The 22313-nt window shown below is 39.3% G+C and overlaps 1 protein-coding gene across 8 annotated transcripts in view; it reads right to left on the bottom strand.

Moving 5' to 3' along the window:
* The window catches only part of taf1 (TAF1 RNA polymerase II, TATA box binding protein (TBP)-associated factor), a 30048-nt gene extending 8649 nt beyond the window's left edge, over nt 1-21399 (bottom strand). For 3 of the 8 annotated variants that reach the window (XM_067438571.1, XM_067438573.1, XM_067438566.1), the window contains exons 1-27: nt 21098-21399; nt 20536-20650; nt 20077-20200; nt 19843-19959; nt 19631-19753; nt 19273-19514; nt 18107-18328; nt 17712-17993; nt 8568-8757; nt 8346-8453; nt 8099-8266; nt 7376-7503; nt 7182-7289; nt 6753-6926; nt 6443-6616; nt 6136-6240; nt 5815-6015; nt 3057-3198; nt 2839-2886; nt 2344-2474; nt 2180-2260; nt 1934-2083; nt 1727-1846; nt 1380-1555; nt 960-1186; nt 431-638; nt 28-193 (exon numbers count right to left, since the gene is read on the bottom strand). In XM_067438571.1, coding sequence (XP_067294672.1) covers nt 28-193; nt 431-638; nt 960-1186; nt 1380-1555; nt 1727-1846; nt 1934-2083; nt 2180-2260; nt 2344-2474; nt 2839-2886; nt 3057-3198; nt 5815-6015; nt 6136-6240; nt 6443-6616; nt 6753-6926; nt 7182-7289; nt 7376-7503; nt 8099-8266; nt 8346-8453; nt 8568-8757; nt 17712-17993; nt 18107-18328; nt 19273-19514; nt 19631-19753; nt 19843-19959; nt 20077-20200; nt 20536-20649 — 4029 coding nt within the window. In that variant the 5' untranslated portion in view covers nt 20650; nt 21098-21399. The remainder of the gene's footprint in view (nt 1-27; nt 194-430; nt 639-959; nt 1187-1379; nt 1556-1726; nt 1847-1933; nt 2084-2179; nt 2261-2343; nt 2475-2838; nt 2887-3056; nt 3199-5814; nt 6016-6135; nt 6241-6442; nt 6617-6752; nt 6927-7181; nt 7290-7375; nt 7504-8098; nt 8267-8345; nt 8454-8567; nt 8758-17711; nt 17994-18106; nt 18329-19272; nt 19515-19630; nt 19754-19842; nt 19960-20076; nt 20201-20535; nt 20651-21097) is intronic. The other 5 variants (XM_067438567.1, XM_067438569.1, XM_067438570.1 and 2 more) reach the window with 2 other exon arrangements.
* Nucleotides 21400-22313: the final 914 nt, after the last annotated feature.

Genomic DNA, 22313 nt, shown 5'->3' with positions numbered 1-22313 from the left:
AGTAGGAGTATATTTCAAATTGTGTACCTTCAGGTCTGGTCGTTCTTTGGCCTTCTTAGCCTTTTTCTCAGGTGGACCTTTAAATTTGTCTTTCTCCTGATTTCGTTTAAGGCGCCGCAGCTGCTCCTGAATTCTTCGCCGTTCCTTTCTCATCTCTTCCCTGTGCTGTTCATCGAACAATGCAAACTTTCGACTGCAGACAGATGAAGGACACACACAGGCATTTTTATTTATAATAATAATGATGATAATATATTTTTTACAATTATTAAAAAATAATTTAAGCATATATTTTACATTTCTTAATATTTATATTCAAGGTGTTTAAATAAAAGAGTGTTCAATACAATTAGTTTTTGCTGTATACTAGCACCAACTACTGAACTTTTAGGTTGTCAGCCCTACTTAAAGTACACAACCAGATACTTACATAAAGTCATCATCCTTCGTGGTGCGTATACGCAAATAAGCGTCGATAACAGCCGGTTTGCGCACAGTCTCACAGCGCACATACTCTTTGCCATCCTCGTCACGGAACGTGCGATAAATTTTCAGCCTTCGCCCTGTTGCTGAAGAGTTCAAGCTAGTGACGGAGGAAGTGTCATCATCTTTGTGAGAGCTGGTGGAGAGGGCGCTCGCTAAAATGCACAAACGGGCTGTTATTAGATACATAGAATGACGAGTTCTGAGTATAGATGAAAATATTGATTTTTATCTATTTTCATTTTGAAGAATCAATTTTTATTCTTAAATCCCAAGATTTAAATTTAAAATTTTAATATTATAGTAATGTACAGTACCATCTTTTTATCTTATGTACTGTACCCGATACAATACCAATTAATCAATATTGAATCGAAAACGGTATTGAACCGAGTTGTAAGCTTTTGAATCGAACTGTGAAATTTGTCTTAATATCCAGAACTAACATAGACAATCTCAATTTGACACACACGTACAGCCTTTGCGTCGTTCCTTGCGGCCCCTCTCTCTCTCATTGTCCTCTCCCATCAGCATCCGCTGCAGTTCTTTTCTCTCTTGTTCTTCTCTCTCTCTGCTCAGCTGAGAGCTAGTCTTTTTATTCTGCAACATGTTTTCTATGTTCTTGCCCATCTCCTCAAAATCACTGTCCTCAGCTGAGCTGCTGTCTGTGTCCGTCGATAACACCTCTGTGGACTCTAGTACTCTAAAACATAAAAACAAACACATTAAAGGTTTACATGTACAAGAGTATTGTAACATTAAATAGAATCCCTATTTTGTAACCACCGTGTTAGAGTTAGGGTGGGCATAAACAGTGCTCCTGCAAAACATTTTGAGTGTGAGATAATGCCGAATGAAATGTATGAGAGCCCTGCAAGTTTCTCTCATGTTCTCACTTGTTCTGCAGGTCAAAGATCCTCTGGCACTCCTCTTTGTAACGTTCCTGATGTTCCGCTACAGAGAATCGAGACCCACGAGCAAATTTACTCATAGGCCCCTCCCCTGAACGAGCCTGTTCAGTAGACATGGTCCTTACGACATCGATCACCTCCCAACGGGAAAGTTTCTTTATCTAAGTAGACACATACACACATATTAAAGAATATAAAGGCAAGAGACAACAAAATGACCACCAATAATTGTTACGGAGATTACATTATTAGGAGTTAATAACACACAGCACCTTTATTCTCTGATAACATTTAAGACCAGATCTTTGATTAGTTTATTAGTTTAGTGTCACCTCTTCCTCAGGAACACCAAACTTGCGAAGCAACTGTTTGGCATTTTTGAGTGACAAGCGCCTCAGATCCGCATCAGTCCCCGTCACAGTCTTTTTCACAGGCTGGGGCTCTCGATCATCCTGAGCAAAAACAGGAAACACAGTGTTTGATAATGAGGGTGTGTGGACATTCTTAAAAGCTGTGCGAAATGGTCAGCAAGCATGTACCTTCTGCTGTGTAGGTTTGTTAGGGACTTTAACGTAAGAGAAACCTTCTCCACAGCCGGTGGGGTCAGCAACCCCTGTGACCTCCAGGAGACACTTCCCCTTCATGGCTGCAATGAACGCCCGAGTTGTGTTCCATGGCGCAGTGCGCACCTGACCATACCATCACATTAATATAATCAAACCACAGAAAAGCAAGCGTCACCCAGCATAAATACAATATTCAAATGTACTCATTAAACCTCTGACCTCATCATCAATCTTCATCTGGAATTCCTCCTCATTCTCTTCCTCAGGTGCAAAAAAAGACTTCTCACCATAGCCAGCATCCTGGGAGAGAGAAGTGTACATTAGCTAGTGTGACTTTAAAAGAAAATTGTGCACATCGAGACAGAAAGCGTAGATGTGTAAACCTTTAGTCTCTGCTCTGCCACTAGCATACTGTAGTATGCACAGCACTGCTCTGGGGAAACCATTGCTCTGATCTCCTCTTCGGTTGGAAGCCGGAAATCAGGTTTCAGCACCCACCAGTTAGAATCCATCCCTAATATAGTTGGTATGAAAAAGCTTCAGTACAGAACACAAACTGCATCTGCTACGCAAGAACTGCAGACTCACAAGGTGCGTTCATACTGACAGCATTTCTGCTGCATAACAGACCTGCAGCTTTAAAAGAAAATACATTGAACTGTATCTATAACCTGCTAAAATCATCTGGATTTAATCCGATTTACAGCATAGAAAGTTTGTATGTTTAGATCCCTGTTTTCTGCAAGTTCCCCGTAAATCTTGCAGACGTCTTTTTTTGTGGAGGGCTGTGTAACCAGTTAACATGGGCGCAGTATGTGTAAAACGAGGCAAAATTATGTGATCTGGTGTAATTTCTTAGCTTTCTGTTCCTGTCCTACCTTCCCAGTACCAGGAAAAGTACTTGATGCATCTGTCAATTCTCCTGTCTGACAAAACATACACACAGTGACTGAAAACATTTTTTCTTTCTCCGAGTTCCTCCTGTTTTCTAGTCCCTGAGCATTTCTAACATTTCTTAATGAAAATGACACTTGTGATAAAGGTTGATCTGAAAATGTTATTTAAGATGAACATGTGTGCATGAGAGTAAGTGCACCTGTGCGTTTGAAGTCAGCACAGAGTTTGAGGCGTTTGCGGATGCTGCTTTCAGAGTGAGAGGGAAAAGCTTTCTTTATGTCCTCCATACGTATACGACGAGGGCGATCTTTACTCTTCCAGAACAGACGATAGATGAAAACCTACAGAGAGAGAAACTATTTAAATACACTCCATGAATAACCCAAGAAGTGTTTCAAAGTATCAGGATTTCAAAGTTCTATAGGTGTCCCACAGGGCTCGATGCTGGGCCCAACACCAATTCATAATTGTGTTACTCTAACTTGCACATACTGAGGATGTTGTGGTTGGTTGAGGAGAGATCCCCTGACATGAGTGTAAAGCGCTTTGGCTGGACAGTAGTACATATGAAAGCACTATATAAATGCCTCATTCATTCATTCATGCTAAATACACCAACACATATTAGTACTGTCTATACTATAGTATATATAGATTTTTAAAACTTTACTCATCCATACATCACTTTTTATCTCTTGTTAATAGAGATAAAAAGAGATGCACTGATCCCACTTTTTTTCCATAAAGAGTCTGATACCAATACTTTAATTTTTAGTACTTGCCTATACAGAGTACCGATATCTGTATTTCCATTGCATTTTTATTTTTTAACAAATATTGGGCAGAGAAAACAAAAGAATTTGAATCAAATTAGTTGACTTAGCAAATAGATATTCCCTTAATTCCCTTACTCATTTATTAATTATGCCTGTTACAGTCTTGTAGGAGCTACTGTTACTTTCACTGTTCATTTTATTGGTCTAATATTTTATTTTTAATTTAATAGCACAGTGAATATTAAGAGCTGCTCCACATTTTGACATCATTTTGTGTGAATTTGTCAGCTTTCTATGTTCTAGCCATCTCTGACCGAACTACAAACTTTCTAGCGATGTTTGTGAAAAAGTGATGCCGTCTGTGCCGCTGTGTGTGTCCACACTCCACAGCTACTATACAGGTCCTTCTCAAACAATTAGCATATTATGATAAAGTTCATTATTTTCCATAATGTAATGATAAAAATTTAACTTTCACATATTTTAGATTCATTGCACACCAAGTGAAATATTTTAGGTCTTTTATTGTTTTAATACTGATGATTTTGGCATACAGCTCATGAAAACCCAAAATTCCTATCTCAAAAAAATTACATATTTCATCCGACCAATAAAAGAAAAGTGTTTTTAATACAAAAAAAGTCAACCTTCAAATAATTATTTTCAGTTATGAACTCAATACTTGGTCGGAAATCCTTTTGCAGAAATGACTGCTTCAATGCGGCGTGGCATGGAGGCAATCAGCCTGTGGCACTGCGGAGGTGTTATGGAGGCCCAGGATGCTTCGATAGGGTCTTGCATCTCTCAACTTTCTCTTCACAATATCCCAAAGATTCTCTATGGGGTTCAGGTCAGGAGAGTTGGCAGGCCAATTGAGCACAGTAATACCATGGTCAGTAAACCATTTACCAGTGGTTTTGGCACTGTGAGCAGGTGCCAGGTCGTGCTGAAAAACGAAATCTTCATCTCCATAAAGCTTTTCAGCAGATGGAAGCATGAAATGAGTCTCCTTATAGCTAGCTGCATTGAACCTGCCCTTGATAAAACACAGTGGACCAACACCAGCAGCTGACATGGCACCCCAGACCATCACTGACTGTGGGTACTTGACACTGGACTTCAGGCATTTGGGTATTTCCTTCTCCCCAGTCTTCCTCCAGACTCTAGCACCTTGATTTCCGAATGACATGCAAAATTTGCTTTCATCCGCAAAAAGTACTTTGGACCACTGAGCAACAGTCCAGTGCTGCTTCTCTGTAGCCCAAAAGTGGCTTGACCTGGGGAATGCGGCACCTGTAGCCCATTTCCTGCACACGCCTGTGCACGGTGGCTCTGGATGTTTCTACTCCAGACTCAGTCCACTGCTTCCTCAGGTCCCCCAAGGTCTGGAATCGGTCCTTCTCCACAATCTTCCTCAGGGTCCGGTCACCTCTTCTCGTTGTGCAGCGTTTTTCGCCACACTTTTTACTTCCCACAGACTTCCCACTGAGGTGCCTTGATACAGAACTCTGGGAACAGCCTATTCATTCAGAAATTTCTTTCTGTGTCTTACCCTCTGGCTTGAGGGTGTCAATGATGGCCTTCTGGACAGCAGTCAGGTTGGCAGTCTTACCCATGATTGCGGTTTTGAGTAATGAACCAGGCTGGGAGTTTTTAAAAGCCTCAGGAATCTTTTGCAGGTGTTTAGAGTTAATTAGTTGATTGAGATGATTAGGTTAATAGCTTGTTTAGAGAACCTATTCATGATATGCAAATTTTTTGATACAGGAATTTTGGGTTTTCATGAGCTGTATGCCAAAATCATCAGTATTAAAACAATAAAAGACCGGAAATATTTCAGTTGGTGTGCAATGAATCTAAAATATATGAAAGTTTAATTTGTATCATTACATTATGGAAAATAATGAACTTTATCACAATTTGCAAATTTTTTGAGAAGGACCTGTATAGGCATAAATATTTAATTTGTTTGGTATTCTATTCATTTAACAACATTTACTTCATAGGTATCCATGCTCTCTATTTGCTCTCTTGTCAGTGATTCTTTGTCACAAGCACTTTACTGTACAAGCTGTGTGGTATTGTTGTTGATACTGATACTGGTGTCTGTATCAGTACATCCCTACTTGTTAACATGTAATCAGAATAAAATGAAAAGGCAGGGATGGGTGCTGGTGCTACCTGTAGGAAATCTCGAATATGTGTGTTAGCTCGTTTAGAGTTGGGCCCTGGCACCTCGTAGAGAGGGCACTCCTGACCCACAACAAATATGTCCACAAGCTCTCGGATAAAGTAGCCCTGCCTTGTCCGGATAATCAGGAAATCAGTCTCAGGCATCTTATGTAGATAGATAGGAGCTCTGAACAAGTTATTTTCAAAGGCCTGTGACACACACAAAAGTGCAACATAATTTAAAAGAACAACAATTTAAGAAATTGTACAATGTGATAAAAATAACATGAGTGTGGGGCAGAGGGTGACAGGTTTGTGTCCATATGTTACCTGCAGTAGTTGTCCAGGGTGCAATGATCCCAGGAATGGAGAAGTGTGACAGTAAACTGTCTCTCCGTATTTACAATCAGGTGCTCCTGGGTCTTTACCTGGTTTCTACAGACAGAATAATTGACAATGTCATCATCAGCAGTGACTAAACTCAGAAACCCAGATCAAAACCAAGACTCTTCTAGAGACTCAGATCTCCGACTCAGACTTGATCTAGTTTATCCCAGAACTAGACTAAGATCAAATTTACTTAAGTCATTTAAATCTTACTGGATATCTCAGTGACCTGCATGAATTTGAGACTTACTCTTTTGTAATAATTCTTGATCTTGGTCGCCATGCCAACTTGCATGAGAAGGGGAGGATACTCTTCACTATATTCAGCCAAAATCAAGTCTCCATCTTTGCCTGTCAAATCCTGAGCTGTGCGCATAAAGAACATGTCCCCTCCGCCCGATGCTTGACGCTCCTGCTCTCGCATCTAAGATAGATTTTAAAATATGAAAGGAAAAATTAAGGGCAAGTATGAACTTTACCATGCCAGTGTACATTACACAAGATCATACACTCACTGTCACATTCACAAACACAGATATTTTCAGGCTGTATCAGTCTACCTTAGCCTTCTTCTTGATGTGTTTAAGAAGAGGCTGGGCTGGGTGAGGGCCAGGCTGAGACAGTGCTCCAAATGAGTACTTCTTCAGGGAGGGTCGATGAAACAGCCGGAGTTTCATGGGTCCCATGTGAGTGGGGAAGAATGGCTGCCTCAATTCAACACTAGGAATGGAGTGCTGAGGAAAGAAATGTTCACAGAAGAACTAAATAGTAGAGAACTGGCAAAACAAAACCAGAAAGTCAAATCAAATGATTCAATTCAATTATCATGTTGTTGTGTTCTACTGTTTTGGAAAATGGCATTAAATAAATCTTACACTGTTTAGAGGGTCATTTTACAGTAAAATATGCAGGGCTCTTGGCTCACAGAGACCAGATTATTCAGAATGAACTCTGGGTGCCTAATCGCATCCCTAGTTTCAAACCCCTACCTGGATGATGTTTCCTCCAAAGCTGCCCCTGAGCCCCTGCTGTTTAGGGTAGTAGAATTCATCGTTTGACAGATTCCAGGGATCTTTAATCTCCGGTTGAGACATATTCTAGAGTAAAACAAAGCATCACACATCACATTTCTACTTTTTACATCCCTGCCTTATTTTCCTCACTCCATTTTTCTTTAACTCACTTGTTGAGGTTCATCTTTGATGACGCCCGTCTTTCCCAGCAGAATGCGACTTTTTTTCAATGCTGTCTCTTTTTTGTTTTCTTTGGAAGGAGAATGAGAGGCCCTCTCCTCTTTTTCATCTGGGATCTCTGTAAATACAGATCACGTCAACATGTTAGTTTCCATGTACACTCTGATATTTTTATTAATGTCCCTTTAATTTTGTAAAGAAGTGTTTCTCAAGCAGGGGACCAGGGTCCACTAGGGGCTAACAAAGCAAGCAAGAATTACAACAAACTATAACAACTAAAAATGAAGATATTTTATTTTAACATGATAACATATTTTATCTCTTTAAAGATTAAAGGTTCCTTCAATCTTGGAAAACCTGGATGTGCCTTTTTATTATTTATGGACCTTGACAAGTCATGTAAATTAACTCTTTATAAAGAATATACTTTATTCTTGTTTGGCAAAGCTCTAAATCCTTTTTTCAGGTAGAAATTGTAAAGAAATTTATTCTTTACAGTACATAATGAAAAACTGGAAAGTCCTTTGAATATGGTTGTAAACAATAGAGGACCTTGCAGTCAAAAAGGTTCAGAAACACATTTGTAAAGAAAAATCACTAGCACAAAGTAATTATCATTTAGTACAAATGACTAAAATAATAACTATTAATGATTTATTGTAAGTGAACTTCCTCAAGGTTTAAAATTAGGCATACAATTTAAAATATAATACCGAGTATGATGTTTTCATCATTGGGGTTGAGGGTAAGAATGGGAGGAGAAGGAAGGCAGTCCATGCTCTGGTCATCCCAGATTATGTTGTCTTCCCAACGTCCATACACAAGCTCCTCATTATCAATAGGGAATATTGAGAACCAGGGGGTGTCATCCTCATGAGCAACTGTAAGAAAATACAAATTTAGTTTCTTCTATTCTGAGCCCTATAGAGTAGATTTGCTCCATTAACCTCAGGACAGTACCTTGATGATCATGATTATGCTTGTCTCTTTTGGAACCTGTTATGGATGGAGTTTTGACCAAAGGAGGAGGGGTTGGGGGCACCAACTGAGAATTACTGCGACTTAGACCTGGAAAATTCCACACACCAGTATCCCAACAGGACATATGAATACGTGACAATGTAATAATTGTGCATGTATAACCTTCTCTGTTTATTTGTTGCATTATGGCTGTTCTCTCACCCTGCTGAGCATTGTAAGCATTGGCGTTACGGGTCATGCTAGTAGGAAGCCACCCGGCCAGACTAGCACGCTGAGTTTTAGTGCCCTTGTGTTTCACATCATCTCCATTCCAGATGATGTCTTCCTCCCACTGCAGCTGGGTCACCATTAAAAACAACTCATCCTGCATCGGAGACCCCTCTTCCTCCTGCTAACACGTAGATTAAAGCACAGACACAAATAATTGAGTTTTCTGTAATTAAGACTACTGATGAAATTGATTACTACTGGCTACTGATGAAACTGCAAACAAACTACTACTGGAGTGCAAATGAGCAATCAAACTTTGGATTATTACTGTACGTGTCATTTTATTGTGAATGTAAAACCCCTGATTTACCAAAAGGAGGTATTTTCCATAAATGTGCAAGACTTCATTAGCCCCTATATGTAAAAAACTATAACAATATACAGTAAACGGTAAAACTATTTGTGTTACAAATCACTTTATTTATGATTAAAAACATTTAATAATATGCTAGTGTGCAATATCAAGCAGCATAATGGACTGCTTTCCTGTTTTAGTTTTTCACCGTAAGCCTTGCACATTCAATTTGCAAATGGCTGTGCCCACTCTTACATTAGAACTTACATTAGAACAGACCGCAACCTGTGTTGTTTTTTTATTTACTTCTTTATATACTGTTTTAATATATTTATTAAAGCAGCACTTGGCAACTTTTGCTCTCGGGGTCCCCCTATAGTTGGGAAAAAATAATGTCCTCAACTACTGTCGTAAGCTCCTACAACAGGAGATGCCATCGCGCGTGCATTTGTTGACATGACAACCCTGATAGCCCTGAACTAGTAATGCGCGGGTCGTCTCATAACCCGCGGACCCCGTATGTCTATTTAATGGTCGCGGGTGCAGGGCGGGTTGTAAAAATATACACAGTGAGTAAATAAAAAAAATAGTACAATGGATGCAGAATTTCACGTAGGCCTAGATACAAAAAAAAAATTAAAAAAATAATAATAATAAAAATCGCAAAGCTTCATTCACTTCCATATTCGGGTACCCGTCCGAAAGTGAAAGTCAAGCAATTGCTTGGGGCCCCGAGCTGGCCTTGGGCCTCAAGACAACGACAGGTTAAGAATAAAATGCAACGACAAACTGCTTGAGCGCCCCTTTGATAGTCAATGCAGTAAAGTGCAATGACACTGTTATCGGAATCCCCCTCAAGGGGGCCCTCTCAGTCATCGCTGACAGCAGCCACCCAAACACGTGATCTCTGCTGCCGGCAAAATACAAAACCTCCTCGGCGATCATGAAGCGGAATTATGCTTTAGGAAGCCAGAAAAGAAAAATGGTGTAATTTTGCAGCAGTTATGTTTAGCAAAAATATGTTTATGTTAGCTAATGTTACCTTTTTTTCCCGAATGGACGGAATATGGTTACATACTGTAAGATGTTTTTTAACGGGATAAGGAAGACGCAGATCTGTTCCAGAATAACTGTTTATCGTATTTAATGCTATAAAATTGCTATAGCTTTGTAATAGGTTTTGATGAAAGTGGCATAGCATGCTATACTAACTATGTTTATGCTATGCATAAATAACCTGGAATAGTTAATATACCATTAAAGGGGGGGTGAAATGCTGTTTCATGCATACTGAGCTTTTTACACCTTTAAAGACTTGGATTCCCATCCTAAACATAGACAAAGTTTCAAAAACTATTGTTGGACGTTTGATGGAGTATTTCTGTGTTAAAAATACTCCTTCCGGTTTCTCACAAGTTTCGGCGAGTTTTTTTCGAGTATGGGTCTACTTGACGTTAAATAGATCGGAAGGTCCTTGTATGGGCTGTACGGGCTCTTCTCCCGGAAGGGTGCGCGCGCGCGTGACTAGAGGGAGAGAGAGGAAATGCACGCTGTAAACAGTCTCTCAGGTGCAGATCCAGTCGTCCGTGAACACTTATGTCGCGCCGCGCTCCACTTTATTCCTATGGGTGATGTCGAGCGACTTCAACACTTCAGCACAGCATTCCGGGAAGGCAGCGCTGCATTTGAACCGATTTGAACGCAGAAATGACGGGAAGCTTCAAGGCATCGCTTCAGTCGCGTCGCAAAGTGGATTTCCACGGTAACTGCTGTCACAGGACTTCACCAAATCATACCAAAGAAGTGTGTTTTTGACAGAGCGGTCCTGCTTTGGAAGATGCCGGTGAGTAAATCAACTTCAAATGTCTCTGCTATTGGCTACCGTCGCATGAGTAAACATCAGTAAACGATACGATCGTGTGCTTCGTCATTCAAATGCGCTAACGGTTACTCCATTTTTGTTCTGTATAACACTATTCTGACTCTGACGTGCAAAACCGTTTTGCTTGCTACCTCTAAGGTCTAGTCACATACAATAGTCCATAAACCGAATCATGTCCTCATAAACTGCACACAAAGGCCCCTAAATACAGTACATACCACAGAGACGGACATCCTGATGTTGCCGTTTCTCCTGTTCAATTTATTTCAGCCTCAGATTTGATTGTGGATCATTATCTGTATTAGCTGAGATAGCTGAGATGGGTTTCTCCACGCTTGAGGACGTCACCGGCCGCTTTGCGCGCTTGTCATTCTTTAGCTCCGCCCACACGATACGCCTCCAGGCGCTCGGTTTTCTCCGGAAAGACTCGGTACAGCCCATATTTCTTTTATAAATATGATAAAACTAAAGACTTTTCGGAGATATGAAGGATGCAATACTACTCTATAGATACTCAAGATTGACATGAGATTGACTGAAACTGAGTGTTTCACCCCCCCTTTAACTATTATTATAAACATTATTTAACCAGAAAGAGGCAGAGGAACATGATTTTTTTTTTTCATAGATTATCTTAATGTGCTAGTGTCGGGATATATGGTAGGCTAGTAACAGTTTATGCAAATATGATATTATTTTTATAAGTTACCAATGGATCTTGAACAGTTACTTTATTCTGTGTGGCAATTTTTACACTGTTGCATTTTGAAGTACAGTTTATTAACTATTTAACAAGGTATTATAGTCATCTGTTGCAACTTTATAATAACCATCCAGATAATGTTTATAGACAGTTTACAAACCAACTAGTAACCCTTAACAAAGTGTTAGGAATATTTGGTCTGTCTATCTATGTAATGTTTATAGATGTTTTAAAAATGGTTTCTTAAAGTTTTACAAACATTTTTTAATCATTACCCGTTTATCTGTAGAAGGTTAGCCATGTCCATTTTGCTTGGGGCACCCAAATTCCTTCTAACCACCCTGGCTGAGCCTGCATGAGCGGCACTAGAAGGAGATTGTCGCGGTTGTCGGGTGAGACTTAAAGGGGGGGTGAAATGCTGTTTCATGCATACTGATCTTTTTACACTGTTAAAGACTTGGAATCCCATACTAAACATAGACAAAGTTTCAAAAGTTAAGGTGGACATTTGATGGGAGTATTTCTTTGTCAAAAATACTACTTCCGGTTAGTCATAAGTTTCGGCAAGTTTTTTGAGATCATGCGTCCCCTTTGACGTTAATGGGGGCGGAATTTCCTTGTATGGGCCTTACGGACAATTCTACCGGAAGCGCGTGAGAGAGAGAGAGGGAGAGAGCGAAAGTAACAGGCTACGCCCATCAAAGCGCTGGCTTGTAGGCTGCGCTGCACAGATAATGTGCACAATTAACAATGACATCAAAAAAAGTGCGTTTTTGGTTGCCAGACCAAGACAGTCCTGCACAGATTCCCCAAAAAACCCTGCGTTAAGGCAACAGTGGATGTAATTTGCTTTTCCGGATCAGCAACTGAGTTGCGCGAATGTTTATATCTGTTCGCTGCATTTCGGTGCCGACTGTTTCATAAACAAGGCCCAGCTCGACGCCGGATTTTCCGATCGCCTAATGCTGAAGGATGGAGCAGTCCCAACGTTAGAACCGCAGGCGGTGAGTGAGACTGCTTCAAATGTCTGTGTGTTTGCCTATGCTCATCAAGTAGCCCAAACATGATCACGTATAGTTAATTGATCAATGGAGCATGCGATGTGTAGTGCGTGTACATTTGTTTAGCTGGCCACTATATGTGTAACTTTATGTTTGTGTATTGTAAAAGCACTCCAAACAACAATACACAAAGAGGGGGGGAAATATGTTGAACTAAATAAGCACGCTTCTTCATTCAAATGCGCTACTATTCCGTGTCTTTCTATGTAAACACTAACTTAACCTGCCGTGCAAAACCAGTCCGCTTACTGTCTACACAAACCACGCGTAAACACACAAACACACGTGCACAACAGCACTTCCCACATGTACACCTTCAAAGACAAAAATACGACGATATAATTCAAGTATAAATATGTAAATAACACAAGCCGCTAAGCATATTATATAGTTAGTGTATAACTTGTACCACATAGAGACGTCCTGCTCTAGTCGTTTTTGCTGCTGCTCCTGTTCAACTGCAGCCTCTGGGTCTGATTCCGGATCATAGATGTATGGCTGTATCTGATTAAAAGCCATATTTTTATTTTGAATAAAGTTTTTTTCCCGCTGTTAGGGATGACACAGCTTTACGACGCACTCGACTCAACACAATAGCAGCAGCGAGCACACGTCATTATTTAGCTCCGCTCACACGACACGCCCCCACCCGCTCGGCTTTTTTCGGAAAGGCTCGGAACAGCGCATCTTTCTTATGTAATTATAAAAAAAATAAAGACTTTTTCGGAGATATGCAGGATGCAATGCTACTCTATAGGTACTCAAGCTTGACATGACACTGACTGAAACTGAGTGTTTCACCCCCCCTTTAACGTTGTCAGAAAGATATAACAAAAGGACGATCATAAACTGTTGATGGCAGTTAAATTAATATTGTCTTTTTTTATTAGACTATTGATATTGACTGGTGTGAGTTCTTTTATTGGTATAGGCAAGGGAAATGGCCTCAAACGCACCCTAATGCAGGAAATCACATCTACGAAATAAAAAAAATTCTTCGGGGAGAACCCCCAGACCGCCCCGCAAAAAAAATAGCCCCACATATAATATTTTTCCTGAGCAGAACATAAATACCACTAGGGGACGTTGAAATAATAATGATAATGACAATAACAATAATATGTAATTGGACAGATGATGGGGGGTCGGTTTGGGGGTGCCCTTTTTTAGGTCAGAGCAACTGCCCCTCAAAAATCCTGTGCACGTCCCTGGTCTGTGCTGCTTCGGACATGACTATATTATCCGACGAACAAAGTTGGGCTTGCACGTCCGAATTTAAGGAAGTGTGGGTGGTGGTGGAAGTGACGTATATGCCATAAAGCAGTCGAATTTTGTAGTTCTTTTTTTTCTCGGGTTACTACCCGAAACCCGAAGTTTAAAAGTACGATTAATAACAATCAGGGTTCGTACACCTTTTCAAAGGTCAAATTCAAGCACTTTTCAAGCACTTTCAAGGTCAATTTTAAGGATTTTTCCAGCACCTAACACCGCTGTAAATTACATACCAATACATTGTCAAAATTATTATTTAGTGTTATCATCACATTAAAAAGATAATAATACTATAAACAGCCAAAATCGTGTTTCGTAAAGCAGAAGGATCAGATATTTAAACAAATCACAAGTTTTATTTATTTTAAATGTATCACTGTCTAAGTAGATTTTGCTTACTATCTAACCTGCCTTTGGGGTAATTGTAAAAACAATTAGCCTAAACAAAATAACTCGACGGGTTCACTTCACTTTCAATTCATTTATTGAACATTTTAAAAATGAAAACATTCGTCTTTGAGGTAGACAGTCAATCACATGTACCTCATTGACCTTTTCTATTTTTAATTAATTTCTTTTTTGTGTGTGTATGTCTATTAAAAGTCTAGGCAATCAAGTATTTCTTCTGAAGAGATCACTTTATATGATAAAGCTTAACCTTTTTTTCCCCCATAAACATTGATCAATTACCAGTACAATTATCTCACAAATATGCTTACGGTGCATGTTCTACAATGGGGTAATTGTGTTGCAGTAGCTTACATACAGCACAAGAAAGCTTGACTTCAAATGGTAAAAAGAAGAGAAAACAGTAATAAAATAAGAACAAATAAGCAAAAACAATAGCACAAATAAATCAGGTAGGCCTAGGTCTAACTGTATTCAGGTGAGACACTGAATAAAAAAAAATAAACAAGTTATCAAATTTACAATAACATTGGATTTTTATTGTAAAAATTAAATACATATTAATCTGTTAAAGTTACACAAGATAATCAGTAAAGAGCAGCAGGTGATCTTTTGTCTTTTTGTAGTTTGAATAACTGCTGCCCCTTTAAGACCTGACGCGAGTGTGGAATCAAAACACTGTTCCTGTTACTCATTCTTCTGAACTGTTTACGACTGTATTTACGTTAATACACACCCAGATGAACAGTGTAACATTTTTTGTGTGTATTTGACCATTAATAAGCTGGGAAAATTAGCTATTTTTTATTTTATTTACTTGTATGTCAGAGGTCGGCTTTATAACGGTATGTGCCCACTTCAGATATGAGCGCAAAATCTGCAGGAATTTGTAGAATTATGTGTCTAATCCCGTGCGAAATTCAGACCGATCGAAAAATATATCAATATTTTTGACAGCACTAAGTTACTTGCAGGGGCGTAGCCATCTTTTCAGAAGTGAGGGGGACAGAAATGATTGGTTTTTTTTTTGGACCAATATAATTTATCGCATCTCTTGCTTTTAATTGGGCAAGATATCAAATACACTGCTGAACAATAACCACTAATTAATATCTATAATATTATTCTCCTTTTTTTGTGCCAATTTTATAATTGGTTTATATGCTAGCCTACAAACACTTGTGCATTAACACTCCATAGATTTTATGCAATGTAAAAATATATATATATTCTAATGTAAACCATGCTGTTCTCTGTGTGAATATATAGTAAAGTGTGATTTATTCCTGTGATCAAAGCTGAATTTATCATCATTACTCCAATCTTCAGTGTCACATGATCCTTCACTAATCATTCTAAGATGAGGATCGGATCATCAACACACATTTATGATTATTATCAGTTGTGCTGCTCATGGTGATGCTTAATTTTTGTGGAAACCATCTAAACATTTGTGGTAAAATTAAAAAAGAGAGAAATTAATACTTTTGTTGATCAGACATGCATTAAATTGATCACAAGTGATATTTTTAATATTACAAAAGATGATAATTTATTTAATGAATGCAAATAAATGCTATCATTTGAACTTTCTATTCATTAAAGAATCCTGAAAAATAACATGTAGGCTATCATGGTTTCCACAACATTTTTTAAGCAGCACATCTGTTTTCAACACAGATAATAATCACAAATGTTTCTTGATTATGAAATCCTCATATGAGAATAATTAGTGAAGGATCATGTGACACTGAAGACTGGAGTAATGATAAATTCAGCTTTGATCACAGGAATAAATTACTATATATTCACATAGAAAAAAAGCTGTTTTAATTTGAACTATTTTTGATTACATAAATGCAGCCTTGGTGAGCAGAATATACTAAACATTAAAAGCTGTATTATTCATATGATAGCCTATACTTTATTGTCAATCAATAGCCTACATTGAGATGGCTTGAAAAACACACATTAAGCATATATATTGTCGCAATCGTCTGATTGTCGTCGTCACGTTTCATCATCATAACGATTGTTTTCCTTCAGCTGCAGCTCCAGCGTGACAGGGTATTACGAATCCACTTTTGGACTTTCCGTGAGAGAGCGCCTCCTCATATTTAGATGCAAATAAAATGACAGGTCATGCATAGATTATTTTTTGTCTCTGAATTTAAATCTTGATGTATTCACATTGGTTTCTATGTAAATACATTTGACCGTGACCTCAAGAAGTGCGCAATCAACCGAGATTAGAGAGAGCTGTTTTTAGCGTCCCTGTTAACTTGCCCGCCCCCGCGCAGGTAACGCCGGTTCGGATCCCGCTCGGAGCGGGTCGACTAGCATCGGTGAGACCCAGTAAAAGTGCGAGGGACGAAAATACATTTTATTAAAAGTGAGGGGGACACGTCCCCCGCGTAATCTACGCCCATGGTTACTTGTGTTCATCTGACACTATTTTTATGCACTGAGCTAATGTTTGTAGGTTTTAATTTGTGGCTACGTTCACTGCCTATTCCACAAATGAACATGCCATAACGGACATGCTAATCTTACATTATCACATTATACATATACTCTGTCACTAATGCGAATTCCTAGCTAGCAGTTAATAGTGCAAGTTAAACAAATAGGCGCTAATGTGTAGGCTACAGTAAACTACTTTAGTTAGCTTACTTGAAAGTCTATGACTTAGCCTACCTTTCATGTGACTCAAAAAAGCAGACTCGCCCATATAGTGAAAAGCTGCATGTATTTTTGCAAACTTTACAGGAGGCACTTCGTGGGGTTTGTGTCCGTTTGATCCAAAATTCGTATTTAGCATCTTTCAGCCAACGTTAATTGAAACGACAACATGGGGGCGGAGTCACACGGAAATAGACAGGCAGATCGCGAGCACAGCAGGTTTCATTTTAGGCTCTCCAACATTTTATTTCTACATTTATTAAACAAACTATTTATTCAGATAGGTATTTTTTGTAAAAGAAATAGTTACAATTTCAAGCATTTTTAAGCACTTTATCCAAAATTCAAGCACTTTTCAAACCTTGAAAACACAACATCAAAATTCAAGCACTTTCAAGGATTTCAAGCACCCGTACGAACCCTGAACAATACAGACCCCATCAAGCTATGGCAGACGTGTCATTCAACCTATTGTAAGTCGATGTATCATCACAAGAGTCTTGAAAATATATTATGAAGGTTGAAAAGTTACCTAGTGCTGCTTCAATATTAGTAATTTTGAGTGCTTTTTCCAATTTAATTCGTTTTACTTCTATTTAGCTTTAATTTATTATTAGAAAAATTTAATAATCTTAATAATTACCCGCAGAAGCAACATTTCTCATTTTTATTCAAGTTAAAATTTTAAACTAATATTTATATTTTCTTTGAGCTTTATTTCAATTAACGGAAGCTAACAGTTTTAGCTTGATTTACTAATAACAACACTGACCTCAGCTTGTGTTTCTTGGGGTGGTTCCTGCTCACTGACTGGTTCAGAAGCTGGTGGAGTTGCTGTTTTTGCTGCTGTATCAGTATGGTCTTGCTGTTGGTCATCTCTGAGTTTAAATCCATAATGAAAGCCGCTGCCATCCTCCGGGACGCCAAGCATGTCATACCAAAGCTGTGCTGGACCATAACGCCATTCAGCAACCTTTGGCCTCATCTCAGACACCTTATCACCTTCACCAGACACTTGCAGGAACTTGGACTCCACTGGAGCCATCATGGTGATCTACAAAAAGGCAGACAAAAAGACAAAGTGTGTTTTTTTCTTGAGCGCCTCATAATATAGGTCCCTTTTCTGAAGTGGTCAAGTGGACATGAAATGTTGTCTGTCTGTATTACCTCATCATCAGACAAACACTGCTCCGGTGGTGGAGGTGGTGCATACTCATAATCCCATCCTGATTTTTTCTTAGCCCCTGGCTCAGGTGGTTGCAATTCATTTTCACCTGTAACCGTGTCTGACTGCGGCTCTCTCTGCTTTCGTTTCCGTTTCCTGCGAGCACTTCGCCATACAGATGGCATGTTCTTACCAGGACCAAACAACCGCAAGAACCGCAAGACCTGGCAGATCAAAAATGAAAACACCATGAAACTGCAAACAAACTACTACTGGAGTGTAAATGAGCAATCCAAAGAGATATTCCCCTGGTTTCACAGACAAGGCTTAAGCTAGTCCTAGACTAAAATGCATGTTTGAATTGTTTTAACTGAAAGCAACTTGCACTGGCATATCTTAAAATATGTCACTGTCATTGTTTTGTCTCATGATGCGCACCAGTAATGTTTTTATCTAGAGCACATTTATGAAAGCTAATCCCGGCTTAGGCCGGAGACACACTGCAAGCGTGGTGTGAGTGTGCCGTTTCTGCTGCGTGTTAGCCGCGGGGCGGCTGCTTGGCATTTTCTATGTCATTGCACACCAGAAGTGTGTCTGACGCGGCGCTGCTGCTGCTATTAATGTACAGGGAAGCCCTATACTTCATGTTAAATATAAATATATTGCCTATTGATACAGCAAAGACAACGTCGGCAGTAGCCTATTGGCCATTATACATATGGTACTGATGGCTACAGAATATTTTGTTCTGTATTGACAGGTTTAATATTTCAAAATCGATAATTATGTTGTTTTTTATTATTACAATTAGGCCTATATCTGCATTTATGTTAACCTACAGACTTTCAAACATGAAAATGTCATTTATTAATATGTATTTGTGTCAAAATGGCATATAAATATGCTATTTTGCCTAGAAACGCTTCCAACACGCTCGCGTGTCGCATGAAAAATAGTATTTGAAGTATGCACACGTTTTCCGCTTTTTTGCACCGCTCGGACCGCGCGTGTGACGCAGGCAGTATGCAAGCTCTAACCGGGTAACATGGGAGCCGAAATTAAAACGGACACGCCACGCAGCCGAGACGCTCACGGCACGCTTGCAGTGTGTCCCCGGCCTTAGTCTAAGCCCTGTCTGTGAAACTGGGCCATTATATGCTGAAGTCACCTTTCCAGGTCTGAACTCAGGGAAGAGCTCTGTGACTCCAGGCAGGGCTTTAGCAGCATCTTTCTGCATAATGCCTGCAAGAGGAAGGGTGAGACATCCTGCCTGTCCTCCTGTCCCTGAACCCTGAGAAGGTCGATCGCTTTCACTCTCGCTGTCTGATGAACTGCTGAAATCAACTTTGTCACCCACAGATGATGGAGCGATAATGGAAGGCAGGATAATACCATCACCCTCATCAGTTACTACAAAGAAAGAAGAGAGTGAAAAAGGCAAGCAACAAAAAGATGATTAAAAAAGAAGAACAGTGACACAATTTCAGACATATTCATCTATTTATTCATCTATTTGTCTCATTTACCACTGCTGTTTTGAGTGGGTGTGTCTTCTTTCTTGGTAGGGATTGGCAGACTAGGGGGAGGGGGGGGAGGCATGAGTTTGGCATCGACATCCTCACAATCAGCATCGTAATCATCCTCTTCATCTGCATACCAAAATACACATGTCAGTGACTCAGTAATGAATTTGTGCATATACATCGGAGTTTTCTGCACCATTTGTGCCTGTGTATACCTGTTTTCCGTGATGGCTGCAGGTTGCCCATGGCCTGTCTGTATTTGCGGGTTTCATCTTCTGCAACTTCACTGATATCCGAGTAATCAACTGCATCGTCGGTGCTCCTTACCCAACCTACATCAACAAAAACAAATACTGCACAAATTAGGTTCTTTTATCACATTTCCCCTCTAAATGGACATATCTGATTGCTTGGCGTGACATTTCTCAAATAACTAGACAGATACAGACCCTCTGCATCAGTGTTGCTCTGATCTTGCTCTTGCTCAGCCGTTTCCTCCTCGCTGGCTGTAATCTCTGTAATGAGCGAACCCAGACCCAGAGAGCCCAGACCAGCCAGGTGCTTCTTTGACTCCTGATAGAGAGAAAGAGAAAGAGACAGTTGACTAGCATGTATACAATATAAAGGTCATCATTCATTTTAACTTCTCTCCAAGGGTGTTCACACTGACACTGATTTGCAGTTGCAACTACAAAGTGACCTCATCAGCGAGAAGTCTGTCATTTCACCAAAAAATTTGAATTTGAACATTTTGATTACACTGACTAAACATACACAATATATGGTATACAATCGCAATAAGATCAATGCATTCAGAAAATAGAAAGTTTGGGGGAAAAGTAGGATGGTGAATTTACAACTCATGCTGGCATCAAGAGACAATCAAGAGCAATTATTTATTTTCTTACAGTATCCAGCACACTGTCATCTTCCAGCTGTCCATTCTCATTGATGTTGCCAAACAGAAACCCTGTCAAATGGAATGGTCGGCCCTGGTCCTCATCACTGTCTGAGTCTGACATTCTACACATACAAAAACAAGGTATTTTAGCATTCATCAGCCCACCAAATAATATGTCCATGAAGATACATCATGGCAATTATTGATTGTGCCAGCAATCATTTAGCAGTTTAAGTTACTTTTAATCTCGCACTTTTTTGTGGGAGTCGAACTTGCAACCTTTCGAATTTAAGTTCTTTAACCATTAACACAACACCCTCTTAATAAAACTAGTCAATCACAGTCTCCATAGAATTAAAAAGAAAATACATTTTCTGGACAGTACATCATCGCTAACGTTACACCGTTTATACAGGAATTAAAGTATATAATCGACAATACGAGAATGGAGCTAGCTAACGTTAACGAGATAGAGCCTCTATCTCTGTTCCACTTTGCATTACTTTACTTCTATTCTGCTTTTTAGTCACTGTTATGACTTCACCATCCAGAGCTTTGAAAATATGTACCTTCTCCTCTGTTGCTGTTACCCGGCTCAAAGGCCTCTGGATCCTCGCGCTCGAGTGAAAATCTGACCGAAGGAGGAGCTCCCTGTCCCCGGTGGATTAGCTGTTAGCAGCCAACCAAAAGGAACGAGTAAAAACATATGCGCACAAACAACAGTCGCATTTAAGAGTAGTATTATATGTAAGCTTAGTTTGTAATGTGTAGATATAAATAACCCAAACGCCTTTGGCAATGAAAGAGCTGTTGCTGCTGCTGCATGCGCGGGTAATAGAAGCACCAAGCAGCTCTGTGTGTGTGTGTGTGTGTTTCTGTTTGTTGTGTCTGTTCGGAGCTGATCCAGTTGATCTGACTCCCCCTGCAGGTCTAAATATGCAGCACCACACTGGAGAGTGCAATACATTAATTTTCATGGCATTTTCTCTGTTCAGTTTAATGTGCTAGGAGGAGGATAATTTGCTTAAAGAACAGAATTAAAATTTAACAAATCAAAAGAACGGCCTGGTTCTACATAAGTTTTCTTTTGATTAGTTCAATTTTAATTGTTGTCTAAGCAAATTATCCTCAAAATTATATATATATATACTTTTTTTTTATTCTTCTGGGTGACTGAGAACGAAAATGATGAATGAAAACGAATTGTTAATTTGCTCTTGTTAAGATATGCTATTGGGTCAGTATAATATGACCATCTTAAAGCTGTTTTGCATAAGGGCAGTGTTTTGCCATCAGTTAGCTTTATCATCTATCTCATCCAGAGCACAGTGAGCGATTTCACCAGGACTCTCTAACAAGAAACTCTAACAGGGCAAATGGAGCCCATCATTACTTTCAAACTATTTATGGACAGTGACAAGATATGCTTCGTTTAATGACTGAAAGAGACAATTTCCCCCCTTTTGTTTCATAATAAATGTTACGCCCTTATGCTGATTTTTCAAGTGTAAATAGGACAGATGACAGGTGCCAATGTTAAAAATGGGAAACAGCAGCCATTCAGTTGTTTTAATTATCATATTTGAATTCAGCACATCAAAATACATAATAAACAGCACATTTGATCTCGGTATATCTCGATATATATATTCTTTTAATTACAAACAACTCTTCATTTCACCGCATTTTTCTTTCTGGCTGAGGTGTTTTTAATGCTTTGTTTTTTTTTAATCCTGTAGTGCCTTGTTGGAATAACTTGTGGGTTAAGATAGCAAACATTGAAAT

Source organism: Pseudorasbora parva, chromosome 3, assembly GCF_024679245.1.
Source record: "Pseudorasbora parva isolate DD20220531a chromosome 3, ASM2467924v1, whole genome shotgun sequence".
In the NCBI taxonomy this organism is placed as follows: Eukaryota; Metazoa; Chordata; class Actinopteri; order Cypriniformes; family Gobionidae; genus Pseudorasbora; species Pseudorasbora parva.
The sequence above is the reverse complement of the archived record's forward strand: the minus strand, read 5'-3'. Positions and strand labels throughout refer to the sequence as shown.